This window comes from Pholis gunnellus (assembly GCF_910591455.1).
Source record: "Pholis gunnellus genome assembly, chromosome: 4".
Taxonomy (NCBI): Eukaryota; Metazoa; Chordata; class Actinopteri; order Perciformes; family Pholidae; genus Pholis; species Pholis gunnellus.
In genome coordinates, this window is record NC_136530.1 from 8,569,190 (window position 1) to 8,593,383 (window position 24,194).

Consider the following 24,194-nt stretch of genomic DNA (forward strand, 5'->3'; position numbering starts at 1 on the left):
TACCAGGGAAAATAAAGGCGTTGAATGCCTTCAATTTCCTGTTATATGACAACGACACAATCTGTTAACTTGAAAATAACTGAATGTTTCTCTTTTCCTCATGTAACCCCATGCTGTTGCAAGAATATACGGAGCTTTAAAAGGTGAAAAGATGCTGGTTAATGTCCCAGCATTGAGTGAGTGTGTAGTCTATCATCACACAGTGTTCTTGTTCCTTCTGGTAGATGAAGAACAGACAGTCTCACCCTGGTCTCCCACTGCTGCTCGTTCTCCTTCCTCTCTCTGGCTTCGGCTCTCTGTTTCTCCTCCAGCCGGTGTTTGGATTCGGTTGCTGAATCAATGTCTCTCCGCTTCAAGTTCAACGTCACATCTCGCCACAATCTGGTGAATGGAAGGGGCGAAAATAAAAAAAGAGTTTTGTTTCTGAGTGAGGGACTTCTTTCCTTGATCCGAGGCAGGTCCGCCATTGTATGCAAGAGCAGTTTAATTTCTCACCTTCGGGACTCGTAGTCAAGCTGGTCTTCCAGCTTTCTCACTTTCTTCTTAATGGTGCCTAACCTCTTAGTGTCTATGAACACTGTGTTCTCCTAGAATCACACAGATCCATATATTAGTGTGTTTATTCATAGCTAAACGTTTTCCTTTAGTAGGCATTCAAGTGTCTCCAACACTAAATGTAGGCATGGGAAAAAGAAGAGATAAAGAAAAGACTCACTCCAGTTGCCGACTTGGCATACATCACTCCGTTCCATTCTCCTTCAATGGAGCAGAAGGACTTCTTATCATTAGGTGCACTGAAAGAGAGATAGAAAAAAAATAAAAAAAAAGGTCAGACTCTTTCATACATAATCAGTCTTTGAACTGTGATTAAAAACTGATGTGCAATCATTTTCCTCTTACAAAATCTCAGCGGTTATCCTGTGCTTCTTTCCTCCGTAGAAGGGTTTGGTGTGGAACATGATGGTAGCGCTGTAGCCCGACTTGGAGCAGGAGATGTTGCACTCCCCACCCAGCTCCACCCACGGCACGGTCAGAATCGACCTGGACAGACGGGCTCAGGATCAGTGACGCACATATTAATGACCAGAAATATACGCAGGAATATAGCAACACGCACCTGCCGTATCCGTTAGGGAAGGTGAGGATGTAATGCTCATCGTGCTCCAAACACGACACGCAACCTGAAACAAGACCAGCAAATAATCACTACAACTACATGACGTAGTGACAGTAGAGGGTGTAGAAAAACAATAATCATATTTTGGAGTGTGTGAAGCAGCGCTCTTAAGTACCTTGGCCGATATTGTGCACACCTATGGACATGCCTAAGAACTTAGACTTCGTCCAGATGTGAGCGTTGAACTGGATCTTCTGATTTAAACATTCTGCGTAGAATGCAGAAACTACAGAAAGGAGAGAAGAGTCCAGAAAATGAAGCAAACATGCAGTAAGCTTGAGTCTTTAACAATTTCATTTACATTTTTAAGATCAAGATATCTTAATTTAACATGTGATCAACAGCCTATATACTTTGCTTTATGTATATTCTTTGACCTCTAAAAGGCAATGAGAAAGGATCTAAAATATAAGTGGGTGCTGGTCACTTTTTTCTCGACACTACATGTGAAAGGGTTGTCGCAGACTTGCTTTGTAATCCCTTAGAAGTAAAGGAGTCACTACGACACTTTCTTCTTTTTCTAACCAGATACATGGTCTGCAAATTAGTTATGGCTAAAAGTCCTACATACACTGCATCTATAAAACAAAATCATAAAATAAACAGGATCCACACTTACTGGGTGGGTGGTGAGAGACCTGCTCTGCCACAAAACACACACTGTTGGATGAAGACCACGGTACTGGACCTTCTGATACCGTCTCCTGGAGGGTGGAGGAGTCAAAATAAACAAGTTTTACCAGGTTACAAATATGCAAAACTGGAAAAAGGTGTTGTGTGTGTAGCAATGTACATAAAAGGAAACCGGTTTCACGGAATAAGAACAAAGTTTGTTCAATTTAGTGTTATTTGTATAACCAAATACAGAGTCTCAATCAGCTTAACAGGCCAACAACAAAACTTTAGCTTAAGTGACAGCTTGTTTTTTCAATATGAAGTGGTACCTTCTTCACAATAAATCCGGCATAAACACGAACTTTTTCACAGATGTGTGAAAGTTTTGTTTCGTGCGACATTAATCTAAGGTGTAAAATGTGCTCTCACCGTGTGTGGGGACGGCTCCTCTGTTTCGCTGGGCAGATCCCAGTGGCAGTAGAAGACTTCCCCCAGGATGGGGTTGTAAGGTTTCTTGGCCACTGAACCTTTCCTCCCTGCATGGAAAGCTGACAGGTACCACTTCACCACATGAACCATGCGATCCCGGGCCTCCAGCTGCTCGGCGATACTAGCGGAAGTCACACAAAACGAAGTTAAACTACTTCATATTTTACCATCTGTGAATGAATTTAAAAATCTGTGCGGATGCCAGAGCTCGCACCAGTGAGAGAGAGAGAGAGAGAGATGACCCTTACCTTACAAATACATCTGGATGTGCAAAGAAGTCTGCGTACATTTCTAACAAAGATCTCCTCTCTAGGATGAAAGTGGGCAGGACCACCTGTGAAATATAACGAAGGAGAACAATTGTACAACTGTTGCTGCGTGGGTTGTTCGATAGAAAGCCGCTTGCGCAGATGATGTTGGTGAATAAGAGGATAAAGGAGCACTGCAGCGAGAGAAATACAGACTCATAACTAAGTGATGGTGGTCAGGGGTCTTTACCTTCGTGAGGTCCATGCCCAAACGAACTTGAGAGAGAAGGTGCATGATGACGCTCTTGTGCTCCTCCACAGACTCGCCCTCTCCGTCGTCATCGCGGTCATCGTGGCTGTCAAACTGGTCTGCAGACGACAGCAGAAGGACAAGTCTCACTTGGCTGTAATAACATTACGTTCCCGGTCTTTTCACAAAACCAGATGTGATTAATAGTAATAACTGTATTACCATACCAGCTCCAGCTTAGTGTTTTTGTTGTTATACATTTGTGTGCGCGCCGTCGTGCGTGCTTTCCCTTTTTACCTGCATCCGTGGTGCCGTTGGACATGGACGAGTTCATGGACTCGGTGGTGTTCGGTCGTTTCAATGCCGTTGCTTCATTGGTGAGAAGCGAGGCAGCTTGAGGCCCTGAGGGACTGAGGAGGAGATACAGGGAGTTGACAAGGAGACAGGAAGCAGCACACAGAAGAGTGAGAGGAAATTCACGACAAGTCGTGTCGCAAACCTCTCTTGACTTAATGATTATTTGCACGAGGCAGCATTCCCCCCCACCCCTGACCTGTTAAACGCTATCATTAAAGTGTTGCTTTCAAGTTATTGGAAACAATAGATTCACTGTATGTGGTGCTGGCTACAGGGGGGGAGTGATGCTATACTCACTCTATGCAGTGTTTGGGGGAAGTGCTGCTCTGGTAGAACTCGTCAGCATCGTAGAACTCATCCTCGCTGGAGGAATAAGAGAAGTCTGGCACCGAGTGCGAGGGGAGGGGAATGTGAGAGGGGGAGGCCATGCCGCTGCTGGGGCCTGACGGGCCACTCCCTGATAGAGGAGGAAAGAAAACAAATTGTCTGTCATGTCAGCTCTCTCTCTTGCAGCATTTTCATTTCATGCATCAACTCAATAAGGCTTCCTTATTCATTCAGTGTACAGGTCATGGTCAAATCAATATAATACTGTCCGATTAAAGCGTTCCTTTCTGACCCGGGTCCAGCTGGCTGTGGAAAGTAACCGTCTTTAACGTAGCGACGGCTTCCTCTGCAGAGCATATTGACAGTGCTCTCGAGCACACAGCCTGCCTCCTTAGTGCACAGTGCAGCATTTTAATACTGCTGCCTCAGCACAGAACGCAAACATGAACCTTGCTGTGCTTTTCTACTTGGCGTTTTAATTTAATATGTTCGTTGACACAGCACTCAGGGCTTGGAGTACAGTAATAATTCATGTTATCATTACATTTGCTCTTTTGGTTGACTTCTTGTTACATTAGCTTGTACATTAGAGGATCTAACGATAAATAAAGATATTCTGATAAGGACCCACACTGTTCTTCCTCCAAATTATGATACAATCGTATCTCCTTCCTGTTGAAGCTGTTGATGTTTACCAGAATATGAGCAATGGAACACATTTATTGTAGTACAAGTAAGAAGATTTTCATGTTGAAGGCAAGATAAAATAAAAAGGTGAAGTTTGAAATTGACGCAACAATGTCACCTCAAACCTACTTCGGCACTTAATGGATCTTAAAGTATTTTATTTATTTATTTATTCATTTTAAAGTTGCTGTTTCTAAGGTCAATAATGAACTTTGAACGTTAACTTTAAGCCAACGTGGATGAAAAGTCCTTGAAGTGTTAAGAAAAGATGGAAATATGAACATCTTTAATTCCATGAAAACGTCATCACTGAAAGTACTAAAGCTAATAAATGAACATTGAGTATGTTGTGACTACATCAATATGTCACTAGGGACTGTACCAAAGGACCAAACCAGGAATATAACTTCAGTTCCTAATATTTCATTTGGCTTGTGGTAATTAAGCTTTGAAGTGTGTGAAGTGAACTGTCACCTGTGCTGTTGGGAGTTGGGGTCTGCAGACTGCCCATCACTGTGACGACGGGACCAACGGACAACGTGGAGGGTCGTTGGTCTGATTTACACACCTGAGAAGCGTCTTCAGCAAAAAGAGAGAAAGTAGACGATTTAGCACCGAAGCCTTAATATGAAGCAACATCACATTAAAAAAAGCAGCAGCCTGAATTCCAAGAGGCTCAGACAATGATCCGAGACAGAAGCCTCCGCTGTGAGGGGATTATTACACGTCTATTAAGAGAAGGAAATTAGCATGACCTACTTTGCATGGTTCACGTTCAGAGCAGACTAGTCGCAGACATTTCACCGAAATAGCCACAAAACTTTAGTCAGATCTTAAGGTGCGTTCACACCAAACGCAAAGCCACATTTCACGTTATGTCACTAGCAGCAGTTTACTGACGGGACCATTTGTTGTTATTCGTGAGAGGAGGAGTGTCATATCTCCATGGAAGCTGTTATCAACTAAGCCATTAATTTTCTCCATCAACCATGGAAGAAATAACCTCTATTTCTGCTTAGTACTTGTTGTGGAAGTCCCAGATATCACGGGAAACTAAATGCATTCATAACATCATCCGGAGGAGCGTCGTGGATTTTATCGAGGTGTATTCACTGTGCCTAGCAAGCCACACGTCGGCTGCTTACTACGGCTGCATGAACCCAAAATAAACAGATTTTGTTGCGATTTAACTGCAAAAAAATCCCTTAAAATTAAATTACACAGAAGGACAGGAATCTGCTCAAAACAGAACATGAATACATTAATTTTCAGAGAGAATTGTGTAGGAAAAATGAAATATCATCACATTAACACATGTGATAACCACAATAAATATCATGCTCCTTGACCATGCTGTAGTGGAGCCTCAACAGTCTGAATGTTAATTGATAGAAGTTAACTTCCTAACACTGAAAGAACATTACGTACATTTATCAAAACCCTGAATAATATCGATATTGTCTTCCCACATCGTCTTTAATACCACCGGGGAACATAAGGATTTTAAATGGGACAGAATATTGACCCATTACAGTCTTTGCTCTTGGATCAAATTGCCCAAAAATTGTATTTGCATTTGTCAGCAGGCAAACTCCGTAACACCATTAAGTGTGTCACACAAAGCAGGTCCAGAGATTAAAGTATGAACAACAGGGGGAGCTGTTGTCAGCCTCTCTGTGAGTAGTTGGGTCTGTGAAGTCGCCATCAGCCTCCATAAACATCAAGCACACGACAACACGTGTATAAATGTGTACTAAGTGATGGTGAGAGAATGCAGATGTGTAGTACCTGTGGGTAGTGTGTTTTGTGTTGGCATCGTGGTGTTGACTAGAGGAGTGTCCAGAGGGGGTTGGTAGATCCCATCCACTGGGTTTATGGTGCTCTGGAGGGAAAAAAAACAAAACAACACCACCACATCAGACACTTGCTGCAACAGCAGCAAAGCCACGTCACTGCCTGCTTACTCATCCAAAATGTTGTCCAAAAGACAACATAATAACCCTTGAGATTAAAATCCAATAATGCAAAAGAGAGGTTGGCCCCACCTTTTAAACTGGTCACAGTCACACAGGAAAACAACCTATTTCTTTACTAGCCTCAAACCAAATGTACCCACATGCTCACCACAATGAAACACCGCTTACATTTACATCCAAGCCAGGCGTCAATGCAAGCACTCACCCTCGACTGGGCACCAACTTCACAGCTTGTGTATCGGTTATATATCAGCTTTATTAATGGTATGCGATAACAAGAACACTGAAATAAAATATACAACACCAAGCCAAGGCAGATCAATTTCCTTCCACTTTGTTTCCAGGAAAGAGTGTTTTCCAGGTTTCATTATCGAGATCAATATGAAACCGACGACACCGGTTGAAATCCAAACACCAGCAGCAGAACAACCGCCAGCGCCTCTGGACCGCTGAGCAACCTTCCCGTCTAAAAAGGAATACATTAACTGCACTGGGCCGCAGACTAAATCTGTAACTTGTTTTAACTCTCTAGCTTTTGATTTCCCTGCGGTAAAAAACCCAGCGAGGACGTTCTTATCTGCGGTGGCCTGCTCTGTTCAGTGCCACCTTAACATCATGTGCCCATGCATTTGAATAGAGGCACAGATGTGCACACGGCCCGTTGGCTCGGTGTAATGGGGTCACCGGCACCAATGGCCCAACGGACAGGAACACAGATGACAGCACGAGTTAAAGCAAAACCTTATCGACCCGTATTCCCCAACAACTTACCCTCGGGGCTCTTGGTGGCACTGAAATGAGATCTAATCAATGTGATGTTATCCTATTACTCAAACGCGTCCTATAATCTGTGACTTTTACAGGGAAGTTCTGATTCATTTGAAATCAACAGGAACAGTGAGTCAGAACATGACCTGACACACTGCGAGGGTGAAAACAGAGCAGCTGGTGTACCAACGTTAGACTGGAATACCAGGAAATAGACAACAGGCCTCCACAATCCCATGATGCAACACTGTTAGACATAGAAGATACTGACTACAGAGGAAGGCTGTGGTGTGAAGTCATGCCTGTTTTTCTGAGGATGACATTTTCCTCCCTGTAATACTCTAGGAACTTAGAAATGGGCTCTCTGACCTTGTTTTTTCTACTGTATGTTACCGTGTCATCAAAAGGCAACTCATGATCAGAGGAAATGTGAAGCAGAGAAGCTCACTTCCATTTGTTCACACTTCTCTCTCCTACCTCCAAGCTTTCTGCCACTATTCGCTCCTTTCTACTTCCCAATGCTTGCCTCGTCCACACATATATATACATATATGTATATATACACATAAATTATTTTTTACAGGCTTCTGGTGTGCTCGGTTTAAACGATTCCTGGCGGTGCCGTACTTAACATGCTGCTGGTTTTTCAAATAATTGAAACTAAAAGGTCTACAGCTCATTTAGTATTTGCTCCACATTAAAGGCATTCAGGCAACGTGGCAGATGTTTAGATGTTCTAAAGCGGCAAAGATATCTTTAGTACGAAGCTTATGGCATATATAAAAAAAAAAACATGTGCAGTTGGATGTATAGACCGAGTTTATGATGTGCTATTTATACGATCTAATACTGCACTTAATGGCAGATTAAGTCAGCTATAAGAGCAGCGCAGGCCTGTAAGCTGTACCGGCCCCTCTGTGATTCTTACTCTGAGGACCACTCTGAAATTATCCCTTCGTTAGTCCATTACCTTTTAAAGGTTTCACATTACATTACCTTCTGTACCTTCAAAAGCATAATGAAAGTTTTTATATTGATTTTTTTTGTTTCCCCTTGCAGGTACCCACTGGGTTTTGTTCATTGTAGGGTGGCCTAAGCTGTCGGTACATGATTCATTTGCCCTTAAGTCCTCACTTTTCTTTCATTTTAGAGATAAGAGCCAGGACTGTTTGGAAAAAAATGCAATTGGTGGCTGAAAAGCACTGCATTCCCCGCAAGTGAAAAGTCAAGAGGATAATGTATGTTTTGTTGTTACTTAATTTAAAAGTGTATTGTTTGTTCTCAAATCACAGGGGTCAGACTGTTATTTAAAATAAAGATGTTTATGTTGTAATTCTTCACAACATCCTAAAAAGACTGGAAACTAATCGCTCCCTGTAAGAACAGAAAATAATCTAAAAGACGTATATAAAATGGAAAATAATAGTCAGCAATTCAAAGTACATGTGATTTGTAGTAAAGAAACATGCAAACCTCCCCGGGTATGGCGACTGACATGAAGACATCTGCAGAGCCAGTAAAGTGCTCTCTGGATGGTTCAATAAGCAGGCGGTGTGTACGCGGTGAATCAATGGGGAATTAGTCGGCTAAATAGTTGGTCAGGCGAAGTGCAACATTCCCTCACATACAGGCATGCAGACACACATCTATAGACTACTTACACATACATATGCTGCCACACTTCTGGATTAAAGGTTTGCGCACACGCACGCACAGACACACACACACACACACACACACACACACACACACACACACACACATTGTGTAAAAAGAAAAGAATAGTTCCCCACCGATGCTAAAAGAACTTTAATCTGAGATGAAATCAGGAAATCATCAACTAAATCAACAGGAAAGTTGTGGAAGACATGAGGGGAAAGAGCTAGAGATCGAGCTTATCTCCAAATTAGACGGCATGCACTAGAGAGATCTGAGTCATCTGATTTTCTACAGTGGAGAGTAAATTAAGCAAGAAAAGAACAATTAACAGTTTGCTTGATTTACAATTTGTTGTCATGGGCGGAGAATGTCAAACTTACTATAAGTCCGTTTGCGTGTTGCTGTTCGTTACTTTGGTCCTTAAAATTTTGAGAAGACAATGTTAGACTACTTGTGTATGAAGGTTGAGTCATTTCAACAAAGCATCCTGAACATCTGCAGTGTGGAGAGCGCTGAGACCCATCGCTCTCGTCACACGGAGCGTCATAATATTCACCGACTTGCCGCATGCAGTAATCCTTTCATCACATGGTAAAATCCTCCATCACTTCTTTCCGTATCAGCGACGGGATTGCTCTACCGCGCCAATCTGTAATCTACATGTTCCCTAGAACCTTATTCATGAGGGAAAAGTGTTTTTTTTAAACAAGTGTCAACTAACAACCACATGAAGCAGAGGTGATTGCTTCACTTCCTGGGGAGGAAGGGCTGAATGGAACATGTGATGAAACGAGTACCGGGCTACACCCTAATCAACCAGCGGCCCACATGGCAACTGTGAGCCGGGAACTACCCCAGAGACACACACGAAAAAGGTAACACAGAGTGCACACTGGTGCGGTCTCACAAGAACAATGGTTATGGTGAAGGAGCAAAAGCAAACTACAGAGAGAAGAATCACACGTGCTGATAATGCGTTTACCTTGGCGATTTGCAGCAGTACAATACAGTGCTTGATGGACTCTACCATGCTCTGAAAGAAAAGAGACAGAAAAGCAGTTCAATAACTAGGAACTGACTCGTGAACTCAAAAGACAGGAAGGAAAATGTGTTACGGTCTGACTTACACAAGTGGTCTCCTTCAAAATGTCTATTTTCTGTAAAAAAAAGAAAGAAAAAAAAAAAACAGGCTGTAAAATCCAACAGTAATTAAAAACACAAATGTTTTAAAAGCGCACGGAACCAGTTTGACAGCAAATAAAGCAAAATCTACCAAACTATTACCCATACTGAGGAGACTAGTGAAGTCACAGTGACAAACAAGTCCAAGTGACCAAAAGTTCACATTAATCTCAGGGAGGAAGTGAATCACACAGCTGCTGGTAAAACACAAACAAAGCCACAAACACACTGAAACTGAACTGCTTCCTCCAACAACAAGGATAACTTACTTTAAACTAACATTTAAAGTTACATACAAAACGTAGTTTGTGGACTGAATGGTCTTAAAAAGCCAGACAAAAAGGAACTGTATTGCTAACACTAAACCAATTGTTATCTGTAATTATTAAATTTCGGTTCTAACAATAGTACCGCCACTACATACATTAAGCTTTAGTGCTACTCTTACTGCGTCAGTGTGTTGCAACTATTAGTCGATTAATCAATAGACAATGCATGCAAGACATGCAATTTTTCTGCAACTTTTTAAAAAGCTGCTTTGATCATTTGATAAATATTTTAGCCAGCTGATCAGACAAACGAGACATCTAAAGAGATCCTATTAAAGCTCTGGGACATTATAACGGGAATATTATAGACAAAACGGTTCATCAATAATGATCATTATTCATTAGTTGCAGCTTTTTTTAATCCTTCTGTTGGCTTTTCAAATAAAAAAGCAAATTCCTAAAATCACCATCTCATAACGGACGGTCACTTCTGAACCGAGGCAATAACCTGTTAAATATTCTGACGGCTTAAAAGTGACAAGCGGCTGATATCAAACGTCTGCTTTGCATGACACAGACAGCCATCAGCGCTGTGTGTCAGCCCGCTGCCCCTGCTGTTAGCCTCGGCTCTAATGACGGCGAGAACCAGAGAGCCGACACACGAGGAGACAGAGGCGCTCTGCTGGTACTCACTCTGCGGGATTCATCCTCTTTGCAGTCCTTGATCTTGTCATCAAACAGCTGCGTGAGAGTGACAGCGAACGAGAGATGAAAAGGGGAGAAAAGGACGAAGGATAATAAGTTAAGAAGGGTACACAGTCAAATGAGAATTAAAGTGATAAGAAGGTGAATTTGTACACATGCTGCTGCTTGATGATGAAAGCAGGTTCCTCTCACCGATGAAGGACACTTGCAGACGTTCTGCCTTTGAGAATATGCTGCTGCTTCTTTAAATACATGATTTTCGGCTTAGTCTCTATGCTACCACAAATCTTTAATTGCTTCTGCTTTGTTAAAGTCAAGAGTGAGATCAGCAAGGAAATGCTCTCAAGGAGAGAGAATAAGAGGAAGGTCATGACACAGATTCGAAGGCAAACAACCTATGATAAATTCACAGGCACAGGGTCAATGTTAGGTTGCAATTTGGAATAAATCCCTTGATCCATGTGGATTTTTCTTTCTCAAATGGACTACATTACCTCTCGATGTTAAGCCAAATATGTCAAAGTGAATGGCAGATATCCCACATTTCTAAAAAATCTACATGAAAGTGTGAAACATTTGGATGTTGCTCCATTGAGTTCTACCTTTAACTGGTCGATCAGAATCTGTAGGTAGGCGTCGGCTTCAGCGAGCTTCTTATCGAAGTCTTGAACACTCGGAACTAATCCCGTCTCTGCCTCCTGAGGATGGAGAAACAAACACAGCAAAGCATTAGCGCAGGCCTAACCAAATGTAAAAAGCCATGCTAGTGTTTACATATTGAAAGTAAAACACACAGGCGCTACCAATAAGGATACAAGCCACGTATTCACTTATTATCCATTCATAAAAAAATAAAAAAAAACATGTCTCTGTCAGCTCCCGGTCTGTCGGCTTTGAAAACTGTCACACGAAATGGACAGAAACATCAACAGTTCAGGGGAATCTTCCAGCACCGTACTGTACCAGGGGAGATATGAATACTATTGTTGAAAGGCCAGCCAGTATAAAAGGCCAGCAGGTCTGCCTGCCTGCCTGACTGACGGTGAGCGAATTTCAGGCTTCAACAAAACTGAAGCGAGGACCTCGAGACTGTAGAGAATTTAATTACCAACACAGAAGCATGTGTGTAAATGAGTTGAGGTGCACTCAAATTCATTGTTTGCTAATTAGCTGGCTTTAATGGCTCCATCAGAATCAGAAACACAGACCTCCCCCCCCCCCCCCACACACACAGAAAATCAGGCACCGACAATTTCCTTACATAATATCCATTAAAAGGTAATTACTAGACTATTGGCAGAACAGACGTGACCGGGCATCTGTCTCTATCGGTCTGAGCTCGCCCAGAGCAACAACAGCCCAGCTGGCTGTGGCACAAAAACAGGAAGATGAGCAGATCAATTTACGCACAGACGTACAAAGACGTCCTTCAAAAAAATATATAAAATCACCCCATATCTAATGCTGCACACTCAGCACCTATGACAACACAATAACACCTCTATGCCAAGCCAGACGAATCAGTAAGAGAACTAACAGCAGCTACTCTGACAAGGAAAAAAGACAGAGCAGCACCTCTTGTATGAACAAGCAGAGAGAGAGAGAGAGAGAGAGAGAGAGAGAGAGAGAGAGAGAGAGAGAGAGAGAGAGAGAGAGAGAGAGAGAGAGAGAGAGAGAGAGAGAGAGAGAGAGAGAGAGAGCGCCAATGACGACTGTTGGAATCAAACAGGAGTGCCGTTAGTAAATCAGGCTCTTGTCAAACCATGTTGGGTGCTACCGCCGCTTTGGGTCCGCTGCGTCGCACAGTCCCGGTTCGTGTCGCGGCTTTTCTTCCCGCTAAAGACGAGCTCACAGGAAAGTGAAGAAAAGCCATTAACGACCAAACGCTGCCAGCAGCCCGAGGCCGTGCTGAAGTTTTATTAACTGTAAAAACATACTGTCTTTATCGCGAGTAAAGTCTTAGCTCAGCAGTTGAGCAGCCTGCATTTAACTTCCTCAAAGGATCAAAGGTGCTCGCACGGTTTGCCTGACTGCAAAACAAAGCTGTCCACATGAGGTCCTGAGTGAAAATCAACAACTCTGATCCAGATGTGAGTGTCTGTGTACTTTATCAATGTGTGTACACAGGTGGTCGGATGTGCACATTCCAGTGTGAGAAAATTCCTGTCTGCTTACTCGCACTACATTAGCAAATACCTCCAGTTAATGAGGTATTTGCTCATATGATCATATGTACTTTTAAGCTGCTAACAAAATAACACCAGATCCAGATCAACGCCAACACATCTACAGGTTCTTATGTAAATACAGGGAGTGGACTATACCTTTGAGAATCTTATAATCTCACAGTGAAGAGTTCATTTAGCCATTCCTCCTCCGTTTACAGTGGGGATTAACTCCAACACAATAGTATTTACAAAACACCACAAACACAAATGTAACACATAGATCCTAATCAAAACCTCAATGCGTCTCACACAGGTAGTATTTACTACAGGGCTTGAATATTAGACTGCGTTTACTCATAAAGGTTGCATCATACATTACAACTGGCCAGGTGGTGAAAACAAACAAATAATAAGACGGAGCCCCTATCATCGCAGTGAACAAAATCTCTCAAGTTTTGTCAACACACACAAATAAGGGGAAGGTTTCTGTTTTTTTCTTTTTATAGACAGAGCAGATAAGTTTGGCTGCAGAAACTCAGAGGCAGGTGGTTGTGTCTCACCACCTCATAGTGCTCACGTCTTCACTGTTCCTGAACAAATGTCCGCACGTCCGCTATTTACAGCAGCCTGTGAGGTCACACACACACACACACACACACACACACACACACACACACACACACACACACACACACACACACACACACACACACACACACACACACACACACACACACACACACAAACCCACCCTTCCACCCCAGACTCAACAAACAACACCCTTTCACCCTCCCCCCCCCCCTCGTTTGCAGTGTGACCCACTTTAAAACACTGCTGCCCTGGCAGCGCACTGCAGCCGATAAAGTTATCCCTGCTCTGGTGCAGTGGCCCTTGTGTGTGTGTGTGTGTGTGTGTGTGTGTCTTACTTACTGGGTGCCTCGTTCCAATTGACATGCTGCGTTAAAACTGGTACATCTCCTCCTATCAGGCTATTTAGCCTGACAAAAGCTAGCTTTTTTTTTTTTCCCCTTGTCTTCCTCCGTTATTCTGGTCTTCTCTCCCTACAGCAACAAACCAGCAGCTCTGGTGAAGTTAGCCTTCTTAGCCTTCTTTCCCTCCTCCTCCTCCTCCTCCTCCTCCTCCACAGAGAAAACAGAAAACAACCTCCTCCTCTCGCTCTCCACTGCAGTCTGCCAACATAAACCACAGCAGCAGTTAGCTTTCCAGTCAGCCTGGCTACAGCATATCCTTCGGCAGCGGTTATCAGCTGAGCGGTTTGGTATGAAGGCAGAGCCGAGTTAATCCAGGACCCTCCCCTGGCAGGAAAGGCACACTTCCTCTCACGCAGGCAAAAGAGAAAACACACAAAGCAGCAGCAAGTGCTGACAGGGACAAGCATTAAGCGGCTCTCTGGTTGGCTGAGGCCGCAGAGGCAGATGTTTGGTTGATCAAGCAAGCGGGTCTCGTATTGGTTACTGCAGGGTCACATGGTGCTACGACAGCAGCGCGCTATCACTGCATGGAGTGTGTGTGTGTGTGTGTGCAGCGAGCACAAGCAGGCACACGTAGCACATCAGAGGGATTTGCCACAGAGGGAGGGAAGGCAGAAGAAGAAAAAAAAAAAAGAGGAAGGAGGGAGGGAGAGCAAATGAAAAGGTTGGTCATGAGGGATGGAAAGAGCTGCACGTAGGTGAGGATGGGAAGGGAACAAGGAGTAAGGTTTGGTTTAGGGAAGGAGAGCAGGAAATGAGGTTGGAAACAACAGGACGCCTGAGATGACTTCGTCTCAACACTCATAATAAAGAGAGACAAAACCGGCTGCCAGCAGTAAATCAAACAGTCAAAACGAAGCCTGGTCCCGATGCCAGTCCAAAGCAGCAACTTATTGACAAAACATCCTCCATTTATGATGACATGAATGTCACCATTATTTCCATTTATACGGGCAAGACACATCACCGACTCTCAACTGCTCTGTTGAGCAAAGCAAACGGGGTGTGAGCGAGAGAAAAAAAGTGCTGATAACGAGACCTGAGATGCAAAGTCCCTTTCAAAGTCATTATATGGGTGCAGTGCAGCACACTACATGATTTACACAGCATGCAAATACATGCAATCTGAGATACAATACAAATCAAAACAGTGAACACTTTGATATCCAGGTAACATATTTATCTTCACCTATTGTTCTGCTCAACAATCCCCTGTTTTTGAATAACTACAGAAGTATACTCTTCAGGTGTTACAAAGCCATGTTTGCAATGTTTGTAATATGTAGCGTAAAATAAATGTGGTGTGAATATAAAACTACGTAGATGCTGTCAGGAATTGGCATAAAAAGGCAAACAGCAACTTTTTTTTTTTGTAACTGTAGTGAAAGGATTACACACAAAACAAATAGAAACTCTCTCTCACACACACACACACACACACAGATATATATAGACAAACAAGTGCATGGTTACGTACTCGGAGCTGCAGGGTGTGACGGAGGATAGTTCCCTCTAAGGCGTGGATCCACTTCTCCCGCTCATCCGCATCTCGGGCTGAGGACATGAGCACACAGACAAACCCAGTGAGCCACATTTTCCACACAGCCATTACACACACTAATGAAACCAAGACAACACTGAAATGAGTACCAGTGACGCAGTGATGGACGCTGTGTATTCATCTAGAGATAAGTTTGGGGGTTTTTTTTATTTAAAAAAAATATCTTGATTCTACTTAACCTGTTCAGGGCGGTTTCATATGTATAAAAGACAATAACTATAAGTGTTATTTTATATATGAGAGAGGCAAACGATCTGCTCTACAGGTGAAGTAAACACAGTTAAAAAAACAAAACGTAGAGGACCATAAATATAAACTACTCTCGATGAGTTTATTACTTCTCGTCAGGAAATCAAATGCAGAAAGATATCTGAAAATGTCCTTAAAAAGAAAATGGTCTGCATTCTAAGTTACTGCGCTTGACCTGGAAAGAGCCAGGCTAGCTGTTTCCCTCTGATTTTAGTCTTTATGAATCCCGACGGTAGCTTCATATTTACCATTCAGACAGGAGGGTGATATTGATCTTCTTATCTAACTTTCTAATATGGCTTTTGCCAGTTACACCAACAGTCTATGGGCATATCTATGGGTTACACCCAGGCGGCAACCTCCGTTTCTGCCGAATAAGCCGATGCGAAAGTAACTTAAAACCGGCATTCTCTCTACTGACCAGCAGGGGGCGACTCCTCAGGTTGCAAAAACAATTCCGAGTGTATAGAAGTCTATGAGAAAATGACCCAACTTCTCACTTGACTTATTACATCAGTAAACATTGTGGACATTAGTTTATGTTCTCAATCGCTAGTTTGAAGTCGTCTTCAATACACAAATATGATATGTATAGTAATAATTTATGATTTAAAGCAGTAGCTAATCAAATACATTCAGTTTAAATAATGAGCCTTATGTTTGATACTGATGGGTGTATCAACACCTAAAGTATCAGTTGTCCTGTGATCACTGTAAAATGAGGAAAAGCTCCTCCAGAGCGGCGAGGCAGTGCTGTGTGTTATTTCTCCACAGAGAGCCTTCGGGGTCGGAGTGTGAAATGGAGCCGGGCCAGGCTGCACCCTCAGAGCAAAGACAGAGAACAAACAGACTGCCAGTAACATTAAACAGTGACCCAATACTGGGCCTGACATGTGCAAAACACACACAGACTGCAGAGGGCACGTACACACACACACACACACACACACACACACACACACACACACACACACACACACACACACACTTCTTGGTGCCAATGGCATGAGGAGATACAATATTTTGTCCTCTAGCAACACACACGGCCAGGATTTCATCCCTCCAGTCAGGTTGTAGCAGGTATGCATGTTGTATGTATTCACAGCATGCATATTTATTTTGCATGGAAAGTAGGTTTACTTTTTAGTTTTGTGCATGTGGATGATGCAGCACAGTCAAAAAACGATATGACTTATAGTACGACTTATATTTCATGGAATTAGCTGGCAAACTATATCCGGTGTAAAAGTCATTTTTTTTATTGAGCTGGAAACAAGACAGTACAGCAGATGAATGGCTGGCCAGTGCTACAGCAAAAAAGCTTTTAAAGACATTAAAAGGCAGCGGAGGCTCAGGCCAATCCACTCAGACAGCGCCTCTCCGGCCTCTCACTTTCCCCTCAGCCAAACAGACTCTCTAGACGAACAGATTACTGCGGCTAATGTTGTTTAGCTCTATTCATGACAGAGGAGAGGTAGTAGCCGGGCCTTTCAACCCAAAAAACAAATACTTTAACTGTATGAACTGCGTCTCGAGTCCTCTCAGTTTGCAGCTCTCACGTACAACATGCCTTGTATTCCCAGGTAGGTTTGAGCAGCACTCAGCGATTCTATAGCCTGTCAGCCAGTGGGCCAGTCACATGAGGCGACATACTGCAAGTCATGACAGTCACCGTCACCTGATATGAACCACCTTTGTTATGCTGCAGAGTTACAAAAACTAAATAAACAGCAAGTTGTTTGTCCTTAAAATATTGATAAGTCTTACCGACAAAGGGACCCAGGACAAGCCAAAGTAGCAGGAATGGACAAGATAAGTTAAGGTTAACTGTACAACTATCGGAGCAGAAAGTTATCCTGCTGCCTGGTGAGTGCTACTCAGAAGGAAGTGGTGCTAAACCTTGTAATCATAGAAAATAGACCCCAGAAAGAATGGACAATGTTTAGCTCCGGGTTAAAGATATCAAGAATGTGTCATTCATTCATTTCCCCTATCAGGAGATAAGACATTTTAAGACATTTTCAAGGTTTAAGAGTTCCCAGTGAAATACCTTTAAGTCTACAGTGATAAGGGTGTAAAGGACTTGTTATGTGCTGTTTTACAGCCAGTTCCATAGTGGGAAAAAAAGGGCCAAAGTCTAACTGGTACTAAGTTCACTTTTTTTTTTTCTCCCTATGATTGCAAAAACCTGACAATATTAACACACACGTTGACTTTTATGATGCCGTTTCAACCCTGTAAGAATATAACACAGTGTCAAAGCCCAGCTGCAAAGTAGTGTCATAACAGACGACGGTGCACTGATTAAAGCCTATTACAGGAGGCTGTGATGCTGTGAAGCAGAGAGACACAGCAAGACTATTAGAAGAAGAAGCACATACAGGAAGGAAGTACTGTACCTCACACCAATAACCTCCAATCGATCCACGCACACCTTCCTAATTACAGACAGACCCTGGCAGGTATTGGATCAATATTGTCTATCATAGTATCTATCACGGGTGACATACAAAGAGAGTTGCGAGTATACATATAGTTGAATACGGATGCTAAATGAAACGGCATTCCCACATACAGCCAATACAGAGCAGCAGACCTGATTCAGGCTGCGGTTCAGTACCCCGATGTCCACATAGACCTCATAGCCAGACTAATATATTTCCGATAAAGGGTATGCGTTGATGTCATTTGATCACATGATGCAACCCCTCTCACGACTAAATGGCAAAACAACCGCGCGATGGGTGATATAAGGAGCTAAACTAACTAATATCTTAAAACAATATGACGTGAAGGCCATCAGAATCGAAAGTTATCGGTCTGACAATGTGGGAGTAAACTAAACCATCATACAGAGAATATTTGAAAGGTGACGATACCTCAAAAATATGACCTACCTAACACTAAAACCACAATTCCATTTCCACGTTTTGGTGTCTCACCGAATCGCAGTCTTCTCTTTACTCGTCGGCACGGCAAGAGTTATGCCTGAATCATTCCTCAAACTATTCACGCAGTCAAAAGGCCCGACAGCGCTTTAGCTTCTCAGTGCATTTTTCCCTGGTGATGGCGAATGCAGCCGGCAGACGCTGAATAGTTGTGCGTTCGCTAGTCAAGGGTGAAGTGGCCAACTTCCACGTATCGGTGATATCATGTACAAGAATCTCTGTTTACTCGATGTTCATACTGATTTCGCGTTTTAAGGTTTTCTTTGCCATGTTTGCTTTTATTACGGAAACTAAAGTAAAGACCTGGATGGAAACGACGGGAGTCAGAACGGCCTTGAACCAAGAAAATTGCCGGTTTTATTCTGGAACTGCGTTCAGAAAATGCAATTAAAAACTGTTATTACACACATCACCATATTGGCATACTGCTGGCATCGGCTTATGTCAAGTAATGTCAGGTATCATTTTATACTGATACTGGGTCAACTGCAAAGCAAGCAACTCTGTGAACGATGATGGTTGTAAGAGAATGTTACTTCATACTACTGCCAAACTAGTCACACACTAAACGTACCGCTGCCATGGACCAGCCTGACGAGCTCCATCCTTAATTCTTCTGTAACGGTTTCTTTGGCAGGTTATGAACCAGACAACCATCTTCTGCTCCACTGATTCTGTGTGCCTCCAGATACTCTTCTGTTTCTAACTTGCCTGTTGCAGACTCTATTAGAAAGATTGAGTTTGGGGCAATTAAATGTACATAAATGAAGCTACTGGTCAGTCACCTCGACTGCAGAAAACAGCAAAGATGGACACTGCTGATTACAATTATAACAATTAGTGTGGCAGTACAATTACCACACATGCAGTATATATATATATATATATATTCATAAAAACTAAAGAGCATTGAGGATTTATCTCCCATCTCAGTGGCGAGGGTCTCCAATCACAAAGATTTCCCTTTTTACAATGCTCAGCCTCTCCCCATAATGCTGCTCCTCCTTTCTCCAAAAGGCCTCTGTGAATTATTCATCCCTCCTCTCTCCTCTCTCCTCTCTCCTCCGTCAGACCAGCTGATGAAATATGTCAGGACATGCTCCAGAGGGAGAATGCGGTATGATGCACAGGACTTCAACCTGTCGACACAGTGGTAGCTACCCCAAAACGTGGGGCCAAGAGAATGCTCGCTTTCCGAGGTCAGTGAAGTAAACGCACTTTGTTCCATTTTATCTCCAACTGTGTGACAAAAATGTAAAACGAACTCATCGTATTGCTTTTCGATTGCGTGATGCATGATCCACAATTGGGAATATATTTCTAACTACATACACAAGTACAGACGCAGTGCTGAAGAACACAGGTGAAAATGATGACCACGGTGGAAAAATAAAAATAAAAAACAGTTGACAGTGCAGATGATACTGAGGTGAGGGAGGACCCTGGAGACGGGGGAGAGAGGGAGAGAGAGAGAGCAGGAGGGGGTCTCTCATCCTGGACAGAACGTCCGGGCCGACCTGACAAAGAGGGAGGAGATTGATGGCTACTGTAGATGTGAGGAGCGAGCGAGAGCAGAGAGGGCGAAAGAGGAAAAGGAAAAAGCTTAAGGGCTCTCAGGCAACTCTGATGCACCGCCGGGGGAGATGGGCCGATGAATAATGGATGCTTCTCTAAATAGAAAGACAGCACACAGCCGAATTCCGGGCCAGCACAGCGGCCGGCCGGCTCACAACGACAGATCAACCTGCGAACGTGACTGTCCCCGTAAGAGGAAGCATCACAATAATCAGCCTGTAGCGCCTTTCTTTGCCTCTCCTATTCTAAGCAGCGAGGCCCTACCCGTCCATCAGCCCATACCTTAGCCAGGCCGCGCACCAGCCCGTACATAATGTAATGTAATGTATAGACGGACACATTTCAGACGCTGTTGCCCTGGGAGGCTGACGGCATAACGTGCTTAGAGCAGGATCGTTTTACAGCAACAGAGAAATCTCCTCCTGCCCAACATCCTGTGCATCGCTTGATACCCGAGCTAACAGCTGATGAATCCAGAGACTCATGCTCAGAACATGTTTAGAGCGAATTTTCTATCCGGGGATACGCGAGATGCTACCATGCTACCGTGCTCCCTGTGGTGTCTGGAGAGCAGATGTGTCTCTCAGTGACATTTCATTGTTTTCCCTCCGACCATGGGTTGGGATCAAAATGTGCTGCCAAGATTCAGACTGTCCTGTGGAAGGATCTGCTGCTTACAAACACAACGTATTCCCACACTGCTGATTTAGCTGAATCGTAATATGATCTTTAACCCCAATATCTTGTAGTATTGCATCGTGATATTTACTACACGTTGTATTGTCTTTGTTGTCTGTGTTGCCTTCTCATGTGAGCTATACTGCCTGCCAATTGGCCTCTTTGACTAAATGAATTAAGGTTTTTTTAATAATGCTCTTAAATTTGGACTATCATATGCATACATTGCATGCTGTTTTCGCCTATTCTTTGATTTAGAAGTCTCTCAGGCTCAGGTAATTCAGAGAGCATCCACCAGCAACTGAACACACAAAATTGAAAAATCAAACAAAGGCACCTTTAACCGAGGTAGTACAGCTAATCCCAAAGACTCGGATCAAGAAGCTAAGACAGCGACATATAAGCTATCATTCATTGACAAACATTTTTACTATCATGACGGGAAAAACACATCACGTTACACTATTGTTTAGCCAAACCAGCAAAACCAGTGAAGAGCAGAACACACGTTTGACTGATTGAGGACACATTGCACACACACACTCCTCTCTGCTTAAGAATTTCCTCACAGCCGACGGCCACTAAACAGTCTAATTCACACCGCTCTGAACTGTCCTTGAACCGCGACAACAAACCAACACACCCGAGCGCGACATAACGCTACTGCTCCACCCAAAACCGCACATCCCAGAAGGAAAACAAACAAACAAACGCCTCCTCTCGATCCGTTTCCGCCCGGTGACCGGCATGCATGCGGACCATGAAGACGTGCACGGTTATTTTTCTCCTTACCCTTCCGTTTGTAGAACCACAGCATACAGCTTCGGAACACAGACATGGGAGAGGGCATGGAGGAGGTGAGAGGGGCGGGGGGCCCATGGACTGTGGCTGGTGACCCTCAAGAAGGAGGTGAAGGAAGGGGGGGGGTGTGGAGGGGTGCTGGTGTGAGGGGTTAGGTGTTCACAAGGGGGGGAGAGATGGATACAAATGGACAGATGGAAGGACAGAGATGAAGGAAAGGTGGAGAAGATTAGTTAAAGACCTTGTGGAGTGATAGAGTAAAAAAAAAAAGAAGAAAAAAAAGAGTGTCTGCGGTGTACTGGGCTGGACAGCTCCCTGTCAAAAAGAAGGAAGGGTTGGCAGCACGGGATGGGGGGCGATGCTGTCGCTGGGAGCCAGTCCCGTCCCCTACGGAGTGACTGGTTGGTAGATAGCGAAGGACGAACAGCAACCAGAAGAGACCCGAGCTCAGCTTCCAGCTCAGCAGTATTCCCTCATCGTTCCCAGAGGCTCAACTGCAGAGACACACAAGCAGCAATCTTCCTCCCGACAGAAGAAAAAAAAAAAAAAAAAGCCTGACTTGGTCGATCTGTTCCAGAGAAATATGTCTAGCTCGCAGTAGAACGAATCGTGTTTATCTACGGAAGTATGTGTCAGTCCAACTTCACAGATTCCACAGGGAAGGGAGGAAGAGGCTCAGATGCACGCAGCACGCTTTGACATTGTGTGGATGCCTGTGTGCATGTGTTTCCTGGCATTAGTGCAGACCAATCCAAGTCTTTTAAAAGGTGGGGAGGGAGAGAGGAGAGAGAGAGAGAGGGAGAGAGAGAGAGAGAGAGAGAGAGAGAGAGAGAGAGAGAGAGTGCAAATGAACAGCAGGGATGGATGCAAAAGAGACCAGAGAAAGAAAGCCAGTGATGGCAACACAGAGAAGAGGGGGGCATAAAGAGAACAAAATTAAAAAAGGGGGGGGGACGGGACATCTCACCTTGGAAATGAAAAGTCTTTTGGTCCACAGTGATTGTGAATGTGCTGTCGTCCTCGTCATCGATGCCGATCACAGCTCCCTGGGCAAACAGAGAGAGAGAGGGGGGGGGGGAAGCAGGCAGTCAGACAGCGGAACACGTCATATTCCACTTTCCGTTTCTATCCTCATGCCCTCCACATGTGCCAGCAAGCCGACTCCCTGTTAGAAATTACCCGTTGCTCCGTCTCAGCACACACACACACACACACACACACACACGATAGCAGTTTTTTGGAACATGGTAGAGAAGAAGGGAGAGGAGGAGGAGGAGGAGGTGGGATTTGGGAGAGCGAAGGAGGAGAAAAAGGCAGAGAAGGGTGGAGAGAATCAGACACCGGGGACCAGCAAGCTAGCAGCAAAAAAAAAAAAAAAAAAAACCTCTGCAGAGAAACAGCCGGCTGGGTAGCTGGGACATCAGCTCCTAGCAACTGAAACAGGGTGTGGGACGACTCAAGAGATTCATACAAACCTGAAACTAACCGAAACAACAACGTCTACATGGGGTGGATAAGATAATGTGAAACAGCTGTGAAATAGTTTGCAGTGCCGAATAAACAGCGCTTCATAAACACCACCTTTTTAATGAATATGTAGGAAAGTGTGTGTGAAGTTGAGAAGATGTCTTTAACGTATTATTACACGCATCACAACAGACCATTAACGCTACTCGACTCTACTTTGTGAATGTTTCTACATCGGACGTACGAAGAGACGTCTCACTGAGTGAGTGAACGTAATGAAAAGGAAACACTGAACAGTCTTTCACAGGTGGTAACTGTTTTTAGGAAAAAGGAAACCTGCATGATGAAGCAGACTTCAAACCCTCATCAGAAACACTGTTCATGGCTGTGCACCAAGATGGGGATGCAGTATACCACATGATCTGATTTGTAAAGTCATCGTCTAAATAGTTAATCATTTGAATCAATTAAAAACGCAGCTTCCTCGTGGCACTAGAAAATAGTCCAACAGGAACCAGTTTACCGCCACATTAAAAAGGGTTACGACTACACAGTTATTTAAAAACAGGCCTCTGGGAAATTTACTGTGTAACTGAAACCGACACAGAAGCATTTGGTGCAAAATATGCTTCAGGGATCAGGGTTTAATACATGCAACAGCTTTTTATATACTGAAAATAGGCATTATATATCATTGTGTAGATATATATATTTTTTTTAAAGACTGTATCTTTATGTATTTTAATTTGTAGATGTTTTCACATCAAATTGTGTTAGTCTAGAACTTTGAGTGTCAAAAACTAAAATGACATCTCGATTCAAAGTTGTAAAACAATAAAAAGTCAATACTTTCAATAGCAATTGTAAAGAACAGATTTCAATGACAAATAGATCGATCGTCAAATTACTGTATCGCAATAAAATGTGTCACACTGATCCAACCGTAATTGAAACCTCTGACCTTTAACTACGTGTCCATAAATGACGCTGGATCCTCTTTTTAGGTAGTTCCAGGAGGCGGTTCCTCCGCTCAGTGAGATCAATAG

At 43.5% G+C, this 24,194-nt stretch overlaps 1 protein-coding gene across 5 annotated transcripts in view; it reads right to left on the bottom strand.

The window, feature by feature from the left end:
- Window positions 1-24,194, bottom strand: part of osbpl9 (oxysterol binding protein-like 9) — a 28,932-nt gene that overhangs the window by 2,143 nt on the left and 2,595 nt on the right. The window contains exons 3-23 of one of the 5 annotated variants that reach the window (XM_079157872.1): window positions 22,649-22,727; window positions 15,347-15,423; window positions 11,312-11,407; window positions 10,698-10,745; window positions 9,681-9,710; window positions 9,536-9,586; window positions 8,934-8,972; window positions 5,939-6,032; window positions 4,625-4,729; window positions 3,434-3,593; window positions 3,077-3,189; window positions 2,780-2,898; window positions 2,530-2,615; window positions 2,222-2,402; window positions 1,797-1,881; window positions 1,293-1,403; window positions 1,118-1,181; window positions 901-1,041; window positions 716-794; window positions 496-587; window positions 246-381 (exon numbers count right to left, since the gene is read on the bottom strand). In XM_079157872.1, coding sequence (XP_079013998.1) covers window positions 246-381; window positions 496-587; window positions 716-794; window positions 901-1,041; window positions 1,118-1,181; window positions 1,293-1,403; window positions 1,797-1,881; window positions 2,222-2,402; window positions 2,530-2,615; window positions 2,780-2,898; window positions 3,077-3,189; window positions 3,434-3,593; window positions 4,625-4,729; window positions 5,939-6,032; window positions 8,934-8,972; window positions 9,536-9,586; window positions 9,681-9,710; window positions 10,698-10,745; window positions 11,312-11,407; window positions 15,347-15,423; window positions 22,649-22,727 — 1,986 coding nt within the window. Of the gene's footprint in view, window positions 1-245; window positions 382-495; window positions 588-715; window positions 795-900; window positions 1,042-1,117; window positions 1,182-1,292; window positions 1,404-1,796; window positions 1,882-2,221; window positions 2,403-2,529; window positions 2,616-2,779; window positions 2,899-3,076; window positions 3,190-3,433; window positions 3,594-4,624; window positions 4,730-5,938; window positions 6,033-8,933; window positions 8,973-9,535; window positions 9,587-9,680; window positions 9,711-10,697; window positions 10,746-11,311; window positions 11,408-12,471; window positions 12,701-13,807; window positions 13,959-15,346; window positions 15,424-16,364; window positions 16,477-22,648; window positions 22,728-24,194 lie in introns of those variants that run through there. The other 4 variants (XM_079157876.1, XM_079157873.1, XM_079157875.1 and 1 more) reach the window with 4 other exon arrangements.